Raw genomic sequence first — 15360 nt, 5'->3', positions numbered from 1 at the left:
TTTTCCCAATTGCAATTTGGACAATGATTGAGGATGGTATTGGAATATGAGAATTTGATAAAATTAAACAATCTACAATAACCAGAAACTCTGAAAATATAAATGCTGAATGAAACTTTAAATGATATACTAATTCTTTTGTACATATACACAAAGGGTTCTTCTTATACCAAACAAATAAACTGCATGAGGGCATCCACGATGGGGCGTCCTAAGGTCTGTTCTATAGGGCGCTTTATGCTCCGCCACGTCAGTATTTTATCCTCATATTCTTTCACCTACAGTGGGGCGCCCTAAAAGTCCGTCCTAAGCCTTTTTTACTTATTTGAATATTTAAAACACTACAAAAATTGAAAAAAACAACTTCATTTCATTTAAAGTTCAAATTACAGTACAAAATAAAAAAAACTACAAATTCACAATGGTCGTTACGCTTCCAAACTTCTTCAATCATGTTGTTCATGAGCTGAGCATGGTTTTGTTGGCTGCGCATTGAAATCTGTTTAGCTATAACCTCATTGAAGCCCATCGGTAATCCTCGAGTGACAGGTGGGGTCGTCGTGCTGGAGCTAGATCCACCTTCATCATCGCCCCAATCGGTGACACTTCCACCTTGTTGTTCGACTATCATGTTATGCAAGATGATGCATGCATACATGACATCGGCGATGACTTCCTTGAACCAGAAATGCATCGGACCTTTCACTAATGCCCACCGCGATTGGAGCACACCAAAAGCCCGCTCCACATCCTTCCATGCAACCTCCTGCTTTGCCGCAAATAACACTCTCCTGTCACCCATTGGGCAGCTGATCATCTTCACAAAAACAGGCCACCTTGGGTATATGCCATCGGCCAAATAGTACCCCATATGATATTGGCGTCCGTTGGCAGTGAACTCGGTGGCCGGGCCACGACCCCTGGAGTGATCGGCGAAGAGGTTGGACGAGTTGAGGACATTGATGTCGTTGTTCGACCCGGCTACACCGAAGTAAGCATGACAGATCCAGAGCCGATGGTCAGCGACGGCTCCGAGGATCATTGTCGGGTGGCTACCCTTGTTTCTAGCCGAAGACAGCAGCTCGGAGGAAGAAGAGATCAGCGTGGAGGTCGAAGGGGAGAAGTCAGCTCGTCCAAAGAGGCAATAAAAGAGGCCCGTGATTTTGTTTCTCGTTAATGATACTATGATAGTATTTTAGTCTTTTATTTTATTATTATTTGTTGAACTATTTATTTTTGGAACATTTTGAGTCGAGCATTTTATAAGCTCCGTTTCAGGTTTTCTTGTTGGTTCTTTTCCGGAATGATCGAGTCGAACCAAACCTAGGGTCCTTAGATTATTATAAATAAGGATTCTGTGCATTGAAACACGGAAGAAATCAATACACAAGAATTTACCTAAATTTCCATCTTTACTTTACTGTTTTAATCTCTTCGCCCAAACCCTAGTTAGGGCAAAACCAAGGCTGCTCGACGGGAGATTCCTGCGAACGAACCTGCTCAACTCTGGTGACCTCTCATCGCCGGCCCTGATACGAGTTCACTCATATCACTTATCGTATCGCCCTGAGTATCATCTGTACTTTTCGTGAAAAAGTACGATGTGACGCTAATAATGTGCATAGACCATCGAGAGTTAAATAGTTTGACGCTTAAGAATAAGTATCCTTTAACAAGGATAAACGAATTGTTCGATCAACTCAATGAAGCTAGTATCTTTTTAAGAAAAACTTGAGATCCAACTGTCACCAACTAAATATTCGATTAGATGACATACCCAAGACATCCTTTCAAACTCGATATGATCATTTGCATTTATAGCGGCGCCGTTCGAATCAACAAATGCACCAACAGTGCTCATGGATCTTAGGAAGCGTGTATTTCACCATTATCTAGACATGTTTATCTCCGTTTTCATAGATGACACTATCATCTACTCGAATGATAAGAAGGAACAAGGAGAACAACTAAGTGCGGAAAAATTGTACGTTGAATTTCGCAAGTACAAATTATGGCACAAAGAAAGAGAACTTTCTCGAGCACATTATGATCGCCGAAAGAATCCTAGTGAACCCGTCGAAAGAATAAACCATTGGGAATTGCCAATAACCATAAGTAAAAGTCAAGGTTTCTTAAGGATGAGTTGACCATTGTATCAGTACCAACGATCCATGAGCCATGAACAAGCTTTGGTGTCTGCACCGATGCATCAAGGAATGGATGTGATTTAGTTCTAATGCGGAATGTGAAGGTGATCGCCTATACATCGCAATATCGCAGACCACACGAGCTAAATCTAGAATTAACTATCGTAGCGCATGCACTGCTAATGATGCAATATCACCCCCATGGAGTTCAATGCGATTTTTTTTTCAGATCACAAAAGTCTCAAATATTTCTTTAAGCAGAAGGATCTGACATGAGATACTCAAACTAGTGAGAGACTACGAACAGTGGCGGAGCCAGGATTTTAATCCTGGGGGGAGGGGGGCAAATTACTATATTAAAATTTGTTGAGTGTTTCCGTGTCAACGACGCTGAAATAGCTCTGACATAAGTAGTGCGTTGCGCGCTAGAGATAGAAAATGAGATAAATAATTAGAGGATGAGTAATAGAAAATTTAGAGATACGGTGACAACGTCGACATATAACAAAGTTAAAGAATAATATTTTTATAATAAAGATCATAGTACTATTGAAACCGATTTTACCGATAATATATAGTACTAGTATTTATATGTTTATGAAATTAAAGAATTACTTTCTTCTATTCTAGATTTCTTATGATTATAAATAAAATTAATTTATAAAAAACTAATAGCTATAAGTTTATACTAGAGAAAATTAACATAACAAATATTTTACAGCATAAAATAAAATTATTTTTAGATTATATAAAATTGCTAGAGAAATGAAAGTCTAAAAGAGGCATAGAAAACAACTCAAATTCATAATGCTAGGAGGGGGGACCCGAACCCAGTTATTAGATTATATAAAATTGCTAGAGAAATTAAAGTCCAAAAGAGGCCTAGAAAACAACTCAAATTCATAATGCTAGGAGGGGGGACCCGAACCCAACCCAGCCCAATTGTATGAATGCCTAGAATACATGCCAATTGCACTACTGCATCATTTTCAAGTCTTTCGTACATGTAATAGTGTATATACTATGGGCTCGTTTGTTTTCCATGTTAGTCTTAGATAGCCCTCCTTATCTACCCTTATTTCCATGTTTGTTTGCCATGTTAGCAATCAAAGCGACCCGGACTTGAATACCAAAACCCGACACTTTAGGCGATAGTTATTGCCAAAATGTAGCTAACTCTGACTACATCCAAAGCTGCGATAGTCCAATATCAACAATTTATTAAAATGGACTTCAACAACAAAGACTTTAATACCTCCTTCATTTACTCCTCCTTCCCCTATCGACAGACGACCAAATCTCCTTCCACCGCCAATTTTCCCCTACTATATAAATCAGATCGGCGATGAGATTTTTGACAATCAATCCGAAAATTTTGGTGGGCATACTTTCTTGTTGGATTTTACTCAAAAATTGAGAGGGTCGAATCCAATTACAGATCTTATCGCCATTGCCGTTGTTTGAAGGTTGAATCCAACTGACCGGCAAAAGCGAACGCCAGGGACCCATGTCTGACCAAGATGTGATTCAGAAGGTAAAGTTTTTCAAACCTCTCACAGAAGATATATTGCGATTCATGTAGGCGTGTGGTTTTGTAAATAAGATATGGAATTTTTCGCCGTTGAGCATTCATCGCCTTCCGAATTGGTACCTAATGGCCGATTGCAGGTTTTAATGTGTATGGGGCGTGACTATTTGTATTTTTTTCACCTAGTTGAATTGATTTGCTATTGTATTTTCAATTTATGGAATTGAAATCAGTGTGGTATGAATTCCTCGTTTACGTTTACCGTCGGACAATGTGTTCATAATGGGAGCTTGAATTAACCTATGGATTAGTTTAGCTTCAATAGGAATGACTAGACATCCCCAAACCGAACCGGCCCGGCCGAACCGGCCCGGAACCGTCACCGGCGGATCGGAACCGGGAACCGGAACCGCGGTGGCGGTTCGGAACCGGCTAGGGGGCGGCTGTTTAGGCGGGCCGGTTCAGGTTCGCACCAAAATGAGAACCGGAACCGCCGGTTCGTAACCGGCGGTTCGCCGGAAACCGGCGGTTCCAAACCGCCGGTTAGGCGGTTCCGACAACTTTTCAGTGTTTAGGGTATAGGCATGCAGGCGTAGGGTGCAGAAACCGCCGGTTTCCGTCAGAAACCGTGTACCAAACCGCCGGTTTCCGGCCAAACCGGCGGTTCCGGCAGCTTTAACCGGCGGTTCCGGCAGCTTTGCAGGCGGCAGAGGCTAGGGTTGCAGGCGTAGGGTGCAGAACGGCAGGCAAACCGGCGGTTTTTGTCAGAAGAACCGGCGGTTTACCGCCCAAACCGCCGGTTTTCGGCGAGAAACCGGCGGTTCGGCGGTTAAACCGGCCGTTTCAAAAATTTAAATTTTTTTTTTTTTTTTTTTTTAAATTCTTATTTTTTCTCCTATAAATACCCCCATTCCCCTTCATTTCTACTCACCCCATTCTTGTGTTAACAAGGATTTCTCTTCTCAATCTCACAATTTCTCTCATCTCTACCTCCATTCTCTCTAATTTGCTCAAGTTGTTGTTCTTATAATTTACTTCAATTGTCTATCATAATATCATTCCTCACTAGTCACTACTCACTAGTCACTACTATCATAATATCATACTCTCGTCTCTCTCTTTATTTTTCAATTTCCAAAATGTCTTCATCTCGTCGTGGTGGTGATCGGGGCAAGGGAATTGCCCAAGACCAAGATGAAAGTGGTCGTCGGAAATCAAGGCGCCCTAGCCGTCGTGAGGTTATGGATGAGGTTTCCCGACAAATTCTATTTAAATTCATAACTATATATAATATATAAATTATTCTAGTTTTTTTTACTACACATTTATTTACAACTACACATTTATTTGTAGGCCGAAGAAGATCATAGGGCTGCCATGGTACTTATCCATATGGGTGCCGGTGGCGGCGAAGGTTACGAGTCTTATCACTCTTATGGGAACGTGCATTTATCATCCGACGACGACGATGGTAATGGTGGAACTGGAGGTGGAGGATCGGAACAATATCCTCCGACGAGCGCCGGACTAGTTGGTGAAAATGATGAAGCGGTTCCTCCTCCTCAAACTCAAAACGGGCGAGGTAAAACTAAGAAGGCGTTGAAATCGGATATTTTTGTTAAACATTATAAAAAAGTCTCGGTACTAGATGGAACCACTCAAGAAGAGACCGGTGAATTTGTGGCATATTGTAACTATTGCGATAAATTCTACCCATTTTCGGCCGGTGGGGGCTATGGTACTCTCCATCGTCATTTAAAGACAAAGCATCCGATCGAATATGGGACCGCTAAATCCCAAACCCAACTAAACTTCCCGACCGGTGCGTCTGAAACAACAGGTACGCCTCTTTTTAAATATGATCATAAAGTCGCTCAAGATGCTATGGTTAGATGGGCTGCAATGAAGCATTTGCCTTTCAATTTTTTTGATGACAAAAAATATGAAGTCACTATGCAAACCGCTTTTAATGTGGGTGCTAAAAGAATACCCGCAACTTCACACCAAAGATCTAACAACAGACAATTTTTTGAAAAACAAAGAGAAGTAATACGTCTTTTATCCACCCTGGGTCACAAAGTAAATATTTGCTCTGATGTGTGGACTGATACTTTTAAAAGAAATTCTTATATGGGCATTACATGTCATTTTTTGGACAATAGTTGGACGCTGCACAAGCGTTTGATTGGTTTTAGACAATTTCCTACACCACATACCGCACCCGCAATTGCTGCTTTAATTATTCAAATTTTGAATGAATATAGATTGTGCAATAAGGTTTTTTCTGTTGGTTTTGATAATGCAACCGCTAACACTGCAAGTATTGCCGACTTAATTGCGGCTTGTGCCCCGGTTATAAATGGTAAGTATTTTCATCAAAGATGCATTTGTCATATTTTAAATTTATGTGTACAAGATGCTCTATCTTTGTGGCAAAAACATGTTGATCCTATTAGAACTGCCGTAAGCTTGATCCATTGGAAGATTCCTATTGGTAAGGCTTGGAAAAAGTATTGTCGTCAAAAGAAAATAAGGTACACAAATTTTTCTCTTGATGTGTCTACTAGATGGAACTCCACATATGATTGTTTGAACTCTACTTTGGAGCATATAGATTATTTGATTGATTTTTTTAGGACTAATCCCGTTGATGATTTATATCTAACGCATGCATGTTGGGAGCAAAACATGAGTTTGTTTAAATTGTTCAAAGGTTTCAAAAATGCAACTGTTGAGTTATCCGGTGTTTATTATTGCACATCTGTTCGTGTTTTAGAGCATTGCATGTACATATCACTTGGTTTTAAGACGTCTATGAAAAATTCTGTCTCAAATCCTGAGTTGATGTGTGTTTTATATTATATGATTGACAAATGGCTTAAGTATTTCCGTGAGATTCCATCAGTGTTTTTGATTGCAAAGGTTTTGGATCCGAAATGGAAATTAGCCGGTACGTTGAAGATTTTAGAATTTTATTACACGAATTTTGGTTCTATTGATCTTCAACCACTTCGAGATTTGCAAAAGGACACCAATGAGAGCTACAATGTACGTTTGTCCGAAGTATTCCAAATAAACCTCCCCAATCTCTCCGTCATCAAACATGCATTTGAGTTTGAGTTACGAGCTCTCTTTGCCGAATACGAAGCCAAGTACAACAGTACCCACCAAGTGAGACAACGGCCCACCCCTCAACAACAACACAATTTTGGGATCTTTCAAGATGATGACCCTGACGCACAATCCCAATTGGCCGACCTATACGGTTACACCACCGGCGGCAGTTCGTCGGCGAGGACGGTAAGTGAGTTAGATTTATATTTTGACTCACGTTTTTCTTTGAATGAAGATGAAGGTCCCGTTCCCAACCAAATCGACGTCCTCGATTGGTGGGGAACACATGAGAAAGATTTTTCCATACTTGCATCAATGGCCAAGGAGATTTTTTCAATTCCGGCTTCCACTGTCGCCGTCGAGTCTGCTTTTAGTGTTGGAGGCAACGTCTTGGACGATAGAAGAAGTAGACTAACCGGCCAAAATATGGAAGCCACCATGTTACTTGATGATTGGTGTTCGGCTGACATTAGAGACCAAGAGCCAGATTGGAACACCCAAGTACAAAATGACCAAGACTACTACCCCGACGAAGATGAACAACAAGAAGAAGAATGAGTTGGAGGTCTACCGCCGTCCGCCGATAGCCGGATAGGTAAGTAAGGTAAGAGAACTACGTGGACTTTGATTCCTTAATGTAATCGGGCATTAAGGATACGTAGGCAACCCAACTTAAATTTTAAATTTAAGTTGGGCTCAAGTCCTTTTCCTTTATTTTATTTTTTTTCAATTTGTTCCAATTTTAAAATATACAAATACAATTACATAATTGTATTTGTATATACTCTAATCGGTGAAGAAGACTTCTCTATAAAACTAAATCCGGGAGACTTTTGACAATTCTACAATGATTGTTGATGGTTAAAATTAAACTCAACAATTAAGGTTGAATTGCTAAAGGTATCCTCAATTTAGTTATCTAGAAACATCTCCTTCACCGACTAAGAGTATATACATATACTATCTATTTACATTTATAATTTATTGTTTTTTACTTCAACTTTTTTTTATTTAAGTCTTTTGATTCTTTTGTAATTTCAATTTTCAAATTTCAACATTTATATTTGTAATATCGACATTCACATATCGTTCAAATTTGTATGATTGTTATGTATGATTGTTTCAATAAAATTCCAATTGTTCCAACTTCCAACTCCAATATCGACTTCTACTCCATTTGTCAATTGTCATTCTCATTTTATTTATTTATTCGATAGTACAAGACTACAACTACAACTCTAAAATTAGTACTATACCGGAATAAAATTAAAAAAAAAAAAAAATCGGCATTGAACCGGCGGTCCGAACCGGAACCGGCCCGGAACCGTTTGGAAACCGCCGGTTTTGAACCGGCTTGGAACCGTGCGTGAACCGGAACCGGAACCGGAACCGCCTGACCCTAGGCGGGCCGGTTCAGGTTCCATATTTTTGGGAACCGGAACCGGCGGTTCCGAACCAGGAACCGGCGGTTCCTGAACCGTGGTGACGTCTAGGAATGACTATTCCAGATTACAGAAATTTGTATGCATTAGAGCTTATGTGCAGGGTATATGTAAACACACCCCACATTATTTAGTCAAATTTTGTTTGTCTTTTCTGTATTTGTCATTACATTCTACAGAGGTGATTCTATGGGTGAAGTTGTGCTGTGATATTGTCTGGACTTGTTATGATGCTATGTCTGTTGATGTAATCTGAGTAAAATTGTGGTTGCATCTGGATGTAGGATAACCAAAGGGAACCCACCACGGTATTGGTTTTGCTTGAGGAAATGCTACGAAACCAACGGACAAACCTGCTCCTCGCAAGCATGCTAATCAATTTGGCAGGACCCAAAGCGCATAAAATGAAACAGGGTGGATTGAATTTTCAAGCGAAGATACTCGGTCATATCGTCAAATACATATGAGTTATATATACACACATCTACGAGTTTAGATTACGAGGTGGATTGAATTTTCAAGCAAAGATCGTTAGCTCAGTTGATAGCGTTCATCGTTGTGAGTTTCGCCGTATGATAAGAGAGGGTTGTCTATATTTGGAAGAGGCGTTGAAATGGGGGGAGGGAATTAGGAAATAGGGTTGATGCTTCAATTTGGATTCACCGCCAAAATTTGGTGTATGAGGACAATATCGGAAATTTTACAATTTAATGAGGATAAATTTGGGAATATATTTTTATATCTAGAGTTTGGGTACCTCATACCAAACAGAAAAATTACAAACGTATGATATATATCTATACAAACAAACAAATTAATAAGATTGCTAACTCTAACCTATAACATGATGTTTGAGTTTACTATATCTAAATATATATTGGGCCAACATGGAAAACAAAAGAGCCCTATATAGGCATAATTGAAATGGCTGGGTGTCCGGGCCCCCCTCTCCCACCGTGGCTCCGCCAGTGACTACGAATATGGTATAAACTACCATCGCAAGTTTTGTAGCCGATACTTTGGAGCGAAAAGACTCTGCACTTATGAAGATTAATTCATTTATTTTTATCCTTTTTTGGAAGCTTTATTTCGTTTTTGTTCACTAGCTTGGAAACCAACTATTATTTCCTTTATTTAATTAACTATATGTCATATACAATTCACTATTTTGATTTCCAATAGATTTTGAAAATAAAAATAAAATTTGAGATTCTAAAGCCTTAGTACAATAAACTTATGTAAATGTTGGTTGTCATTCGATCCATACTCATGATATGACGATTTTAAATAGAAATATTGGTATACATCAAACATATTTATCATGATAGCAATATGTGAGAAATGAATTGGCTTTTACTTACTACTCCATCTGTTCATGTTAATAAAGGCATATTTTTTTGATATTGAGTTTAAGAATAGTGTGTTAAGTAAATGGTGAATAAATTAAGAGAGATAAAGTAAGAGCGATGATTACTTTTTATCAAATATAGAAATAAGTCAATTATGTTGGAACTTTTCAAAATTAAAAAAAAAATGACTATATTAATATAGAACGGAGGAATTATTGTTTGATGTGTTCATTGTGTGTTTATAGGGTGGGTCGATACGATATATCGTATCGAAAACGTTGTATCGTGTATCGTATCGAAAATATCGATATGAAAGAATTTCATATCGTTATCGTATCGACAGTTTCAATATATCGAATTTCGATATATCGAACTTTCAATATAAAAAAATTTCATATCGTTATCGTATCGATATATATCGATATATGTCGAAAATAAAATATCGATATATATCGAAAATATCGATATATCGAAAATTTTCGATATATATCGTATTTTCGATATAAAACGATATATCGCGATATAAGGAAATTCATATCGTTATCGTATCGAAAACTTACGATACGATATATCGTATCGTATCGAAAATTCGATAATTTTTCGATATTTTTCAATACGATACGAGCGATGTATCATTTTTTTCGATATTTTTCCCCAGCCCTATGTGTTTACATGCAAGAGAATAGTTTAGTTAACAGATGGTTCAAACTTACTCGTAATTTGGTTACGGACACGACGGTTCAATATTTGGGCTTCCGGCACACAATTTATCTCACAATACACATTTCCTACTCCCATTTTTCATATACTCCCATTATACAAACAAGGATTAAACTGAGGGCATAGTAAATTGCAGAGGAAAAATTAACAGTGTCCCATAAAACAAGAGTCCTTTTGAAAAATTATTATTGATATAAATCCCCTGAAGCAGCTGTTTAGCCCATCGTGTATGATGGAGTTGGCAAGTTGATAACAGTGCTCTTCACCTTTGTCATCATGTTGATGCTGTTGGTAATTCCTTGTGATCCGATCCCGCTGTCCTTAATACCCTATTACAAAACTCCATAGTTAATTCATGAAGTGAAACATAGAAGCTAGTAGGCTAAGACGTAAATGCTACGGACTCAATATCACATATTGGTTGGGAGAGTAACTGATGTGTTGTTGGTTTATAGACTAAATGAGTTATATCTTCTGTCTAATATGTTAGTCTTTCGGGATAAATTCTCTGGTTTAATTTGTAACATTGATGCTTTTACTGAGAACTCAAATGACTAATAGTGGTGGCACGGAAAAACAAATGTGACCAATGAGTACATTTCGGTGTCAACTCGGAGTGGTGCAAAGAAGCCGCCATGACCAATGAGAACTCAAATTGGTGGTCTGGTAGGGAATTAGCTATGACCAACGAGGACGTTGGCGCTTAAATAATGTTGATTGTTATTAGGGGTGTCGAAACGGGTACCCGCGGGTACCCGCACCCGACGAGTCGGGTACCCGCACCCGATTTTGGACCAAAAGTTAGTCCCGATACCCGTCCCGCAATTAGTCGGGTATTACCCGATACCCGAGTCGGGTATCCCGCACCCGACACCGCGGGTACCCGACCCGAAACATTAAATTTTTTTTTCAAATCTTCTTTTTTAAAAAAATATTATTTGTATATTTTAGATGATTTTTTAAAAATACTACTTGCTAAATGTAATAGTCTCACTTGAAATTTTATTTTTATTATTTACTTTGTAGAGAATTGAGATCAAGCCATGTAAATCTTTATTCTTTGTCTTCGTCTATTTCTAATTTTTAAGTTAAAATTCTTAATCTCTTATATTGTTACAGTTATACATCTAAGTTCAAGAATAAATAAGAAAATAGGAGAATAAATAAGTAAAGAATGGGATAAAATCATAGCTACTGTGCAAAAATCCTTGCTTTTTTCATTTTGCTACAGTATCCCATATGCTCGAGATTTCAGCAAAGCCAACTTGGAATAACCATTACTCCGATAATCATCAAACTAAACAGAAGTTAAAAACTTAAAAAACACGTTTTATAATAAATTACTAATAAAAAATTACATTAAAAATAAAAAAATTATAAAATATTAATATACATATCGGGTATTTCGGGACTATCGGGATTACCCGGTCGGGTATCGGGATACCCGATACCCGCAAAATCCAAAATAATTATACCCGACCCCGCCCCGTTTCCCGATTCCGTCGGGTATCGGGTACCCGTTACCCGCCGGGTATCGGGTCGGGTTCGGGATTACCCGTTACCCGCTACCCGTTTCGACACCCCTAATTGTTATGAACTCAATGTTCCATAGAGTAATTGGTGTTGGGTCGAAAGACTAAATGAGCTATTTTTTTTTTCTTACAGACTAGTTTTTTGATGAGTTCTATACTAAGGTAATGAGTTGAGTACCTGGAAAGGAAAATGGTCTGGGCCACGAGCCGGGGCGGAGTTGATCTGAACGGTTCCGGACTCCATGGCATCACTGATGAGCATTGCCTTGTTGATATCTTTGGTGAAGACACAACCCTATAATTCACCAAAATTAGAGATGTCGATGTTATATAACACGAAAAATGTAGAGAGACATGGAACTCTGCTCTACCTGGAGGCCAAAATTACTGGCATTGCAGTGGTGGATTCCTTCCTCAACAGAGCCGATTCTGATTACGGGCAGCACGGGGCCGAAAGGCTCCTCCCAGGCGATGCGCATGTCCGGGCGCACGTGATCGAGCAGCAGGGGCCAGATGAGGTTGCCCTCCCTCTTGTATTCCTGACAGAATGTGGCACCCTTGTCTTTAGCATCCATCACCAGGCCCTCAATGAAGTTGGCAGACGACTCCGACACCACTGGGGTTATGTCGCAGTCGTCCTCAGGCGCACCCACCGTCAGCTTCGCCACCTTCGCCTTCACCGCCTCCACCAGAGTGTCCGCCACGGACTCCATCACCAACACCACCTTCACAGCAGTGCACCTCTGCCCACTGCCACACAATAAACACAAACATGTCATTTCCCAATTTCTGATGAACAAATATTTCCTCTGTCCCATTAAAAAATGAAATGTTTTCTTTTTTGGGTTATCCCATTAAAAATGAAACATTTTTTAAAATGGAAATAACATTATCTCTCTTACTTTATTCTCCTCACGTTAACTCATAAAGCAACACTATATAAAATCTCGTGCGAAAAGCAAATGTTTCATTTCTAATGAGACGGAAGGAGTATTAGTTTTGACAACCTACCTGTATGAGAATCCTCCCTTGATAATGTTGGCTGCAACCAAGCCCAAATCCGCATCCTCGAGCACGATGCACGCGTCTTTCCCTCCCAGCTCCATCTGCAGAGGGATCATCCCTGCTTTCTTCGAGATTGCAATGCCGGTGTCCCCACCGGTGAAGCTGAGGCAGAGTGAGATCAGATCAGATCAGTAATCATATTAGTCATTGTTCGGTTTATTTAGACAAAATAATCATGAGATGTAGCTATGACTAATTATCCATCTAGGAACAACCAAACACAATACATATTTAATCCCGAGATACAATTTTGCAAACAGAACAGCCCCTTAGTGTTTGTGTGTGTGTTCAATTTACCTTATGCAGTTCACACCAGGATGCATTGTAAGGAAATCACCAATCTCAGAGCCTCTCCCTGTGATGCAGCTGATGAGCCCCTTTGGGAAATTAGCCAAGTGAAAGCAATGCACCATGTGAAGGCAAGCCACCGCACCCTGAGTCGGAGGCTTCAATACAAGTGAGTTCCCAGCAATGAGAGCAGGCGCGATCTTCGACACAGCAAGGTTCACCGGGTAATTGAAAGGAGGAATCGCTAGAACAACACCGAGCGGAATCTATAATTTAAACAAACAGACTTAGCTCAAAGCAGACAATATCATACTAATATGCATAATCATAACTACCTTGGATGTGAGGCAGTACTTAGTCCTCTCGTTTCCCGGGAAGCTATCGGAGACGAGGAAGGTGCCCTGCCCGAGTAGCCTGACTCCTTCCTCGGCGCAGTAGGAAATCAGATCTCCAGACCTCACCACCTCAGTCACAGAGTCCTTTGCCGGCTTCGCGATTTCCTTCACCAGCGCCTCTGCGATGGGGGATTTGTGCTCTTTGAGGATGGCCGCGGCCTTGTGGAGGAGCTCCGCGCGCTTCCACAGCGGCGTCTTGGCCCACGATTTCTGCGCGGCTTTCGCTGTCTCCATCACCTTGTTCACCTCCTCTTGCGTGCAAGCTGATTAGTCATTATATAACCATATATATCAATCATATTCCGATTATAATGACAAAGCGCATCATATATGTTTGTTACCTTGAACTTTGTAGTGAGTTTTCCTGGTGGTGGGATTGACAATACCGACGGATTTGCCGGAAGAGGAAACCTTCCATTCGCCGTCGGCGTAGTACTTGAAGACATCGCCGTCAATGATCTCAGCAAAAGCACCGGTGCCGGCCATTGATAGATTCTACTTCACTGCTAAGAATGCTATTTTATAGGAGTGTGAGAGAGAAATGAAGCAACAAAAATGTTGGGTTTCTTCAACTCAGCTAGATGCCTGCGTATATGTAGTGGTTTCTGTTTTTCTCATGGAATAAGCTTAGCCACAATTCTCCTTCCATCATTTTTGGACCATATCCCTTTTTTCTTTTTTCTTTTTTCTTTTTTCTTTTTTCCTTTTATCCATCCTCCGTCCATTTGTTTTTACTTGTACTACTATGAGTATCTTTTACTATTTCTTGCAGTAGTAATTGCATTTTTCAGTCCAAATACAGTACACGTGGAAATAGTTAGTGAATTAGTTGTGGTATTAGTCAGTCAAGAGAAGATGAAGCCCAGATAGGGAAACTTAATTGCATGAGCGAAGCAGATACGTGCCTCATAATTGTTTTTTTATTGGTAATTACTTCCTCCGCCCCCAAATATTGTTCCACTTTGATCCGGAATGAGTGGTAAGAAATGTAATGAAAAATGAGTTGAAAAAATTAGTGGAATGTGTGTCTTCTTTTTATATATTAGTAGTTTTATAATAAAATGTGAGTATGAATGAGTTAGTGGAATATGAGATCCACTGCCAAAAATGGTAAAGAGTGAAATGAGACAAATTTTATGGGACAGACAAAAATAGAAAAATGGGACAAACTTCAAGGACGGATGGAATATAAAGTAGTAAAATATACTCCCTCCGTATCATAGAAATAGGCCCTTTAGAGTTGGCACAGGTTTTATGTATAGTTGGTAAAGTAAGAGAGAATGAAAAAAAATAGATGAAATTGTGTAGGGAATAATGGGAAGGTTGCCATATATGGATATGAACCATTTCTATGGAATAGACGAAAAAGAAAATAGCCTATTTCTAAGAACAGAGTGAGTATATTTTATTTTTTGAATAATTTACTATTATCTCATAAAAAAGTCATATTTTTCAATTTTCTGTATCAATTTATAGTAGTTTTTTTCTCCATATTGAGATGAGTGTTACTTTTCACTGACTACACTTCAACTATTAATTAATTTTTTACACTCTCTTATTTTAACAATTTATTTTATGTTAAAATTCATGTAATGAACAACCAAGATTATTTTTGTAGCTGGAGATCCAATTGACATCAACAAGTTAAATAAGAGTTTTAATTATATATGTACATTAAAAATAAACTAAAATAAAAAATTATTTAAATATTTTGTACATGAGCACTTTGACAAGATTTATTATTATATGTATAAAAATATAAATTGTTTTTATTTGTAAT

The 15360-nt window shown here is 39.0% G+C and overlaps 1 protein-coding gene across 1 annotated transcript; it reads right to left on the bottom strand.

The window, feature by feature from the left end:
• Positions 1–10266: 10266 nt before the first annotated feature.
• On the bottom strand, positions 10267–14157 carry ALDH11A3 (aldehyde dehydrogenase 11A3). Its single transcript, XM_048089041.2, has 7 exons — positions 13922–14157; positions 13521–13843; positions 13195–13451; positions 12844–12999; positions 12204–12582; positions 12011–12127; positions 10267–10629 (listed from the first exon to the last, which is right to left on the bottom strand). The coding sequence occupies exons 1-7, from the start codon at positions 14064–14066 to the stop codon at positions 10516–10518; spliced, it is 1491 nt and encodes a 496-aa protein (XP_047944998.2). The 5' UTR covers positions 14067–14157; the 3' UTR covers positions 10267–10515.
• Positions 14158–15360: the final 1203 nt, after the last annotated feature.

The sequence above is a fragment of the Salvia hispanica genome, chromosome 4 (genome assembly GCF_029641045.1).
Source record: "Salvia hispanica isolate PSC_SH4W2 chromosome 4, Shi_PSC_v1, whole genome shotgun sequence".
Lineage (NCBI taxonomy): Eukaryota > Viridiplantae > Streptophyta > Magnoliopsida > Lamiales > Lamiaceae > Salvia > Salvia hispanica.
Note: the sequence above shows the minus strand (reverse complement) of the source record. Positions and strands in the feature narration are given on the sequence as shown.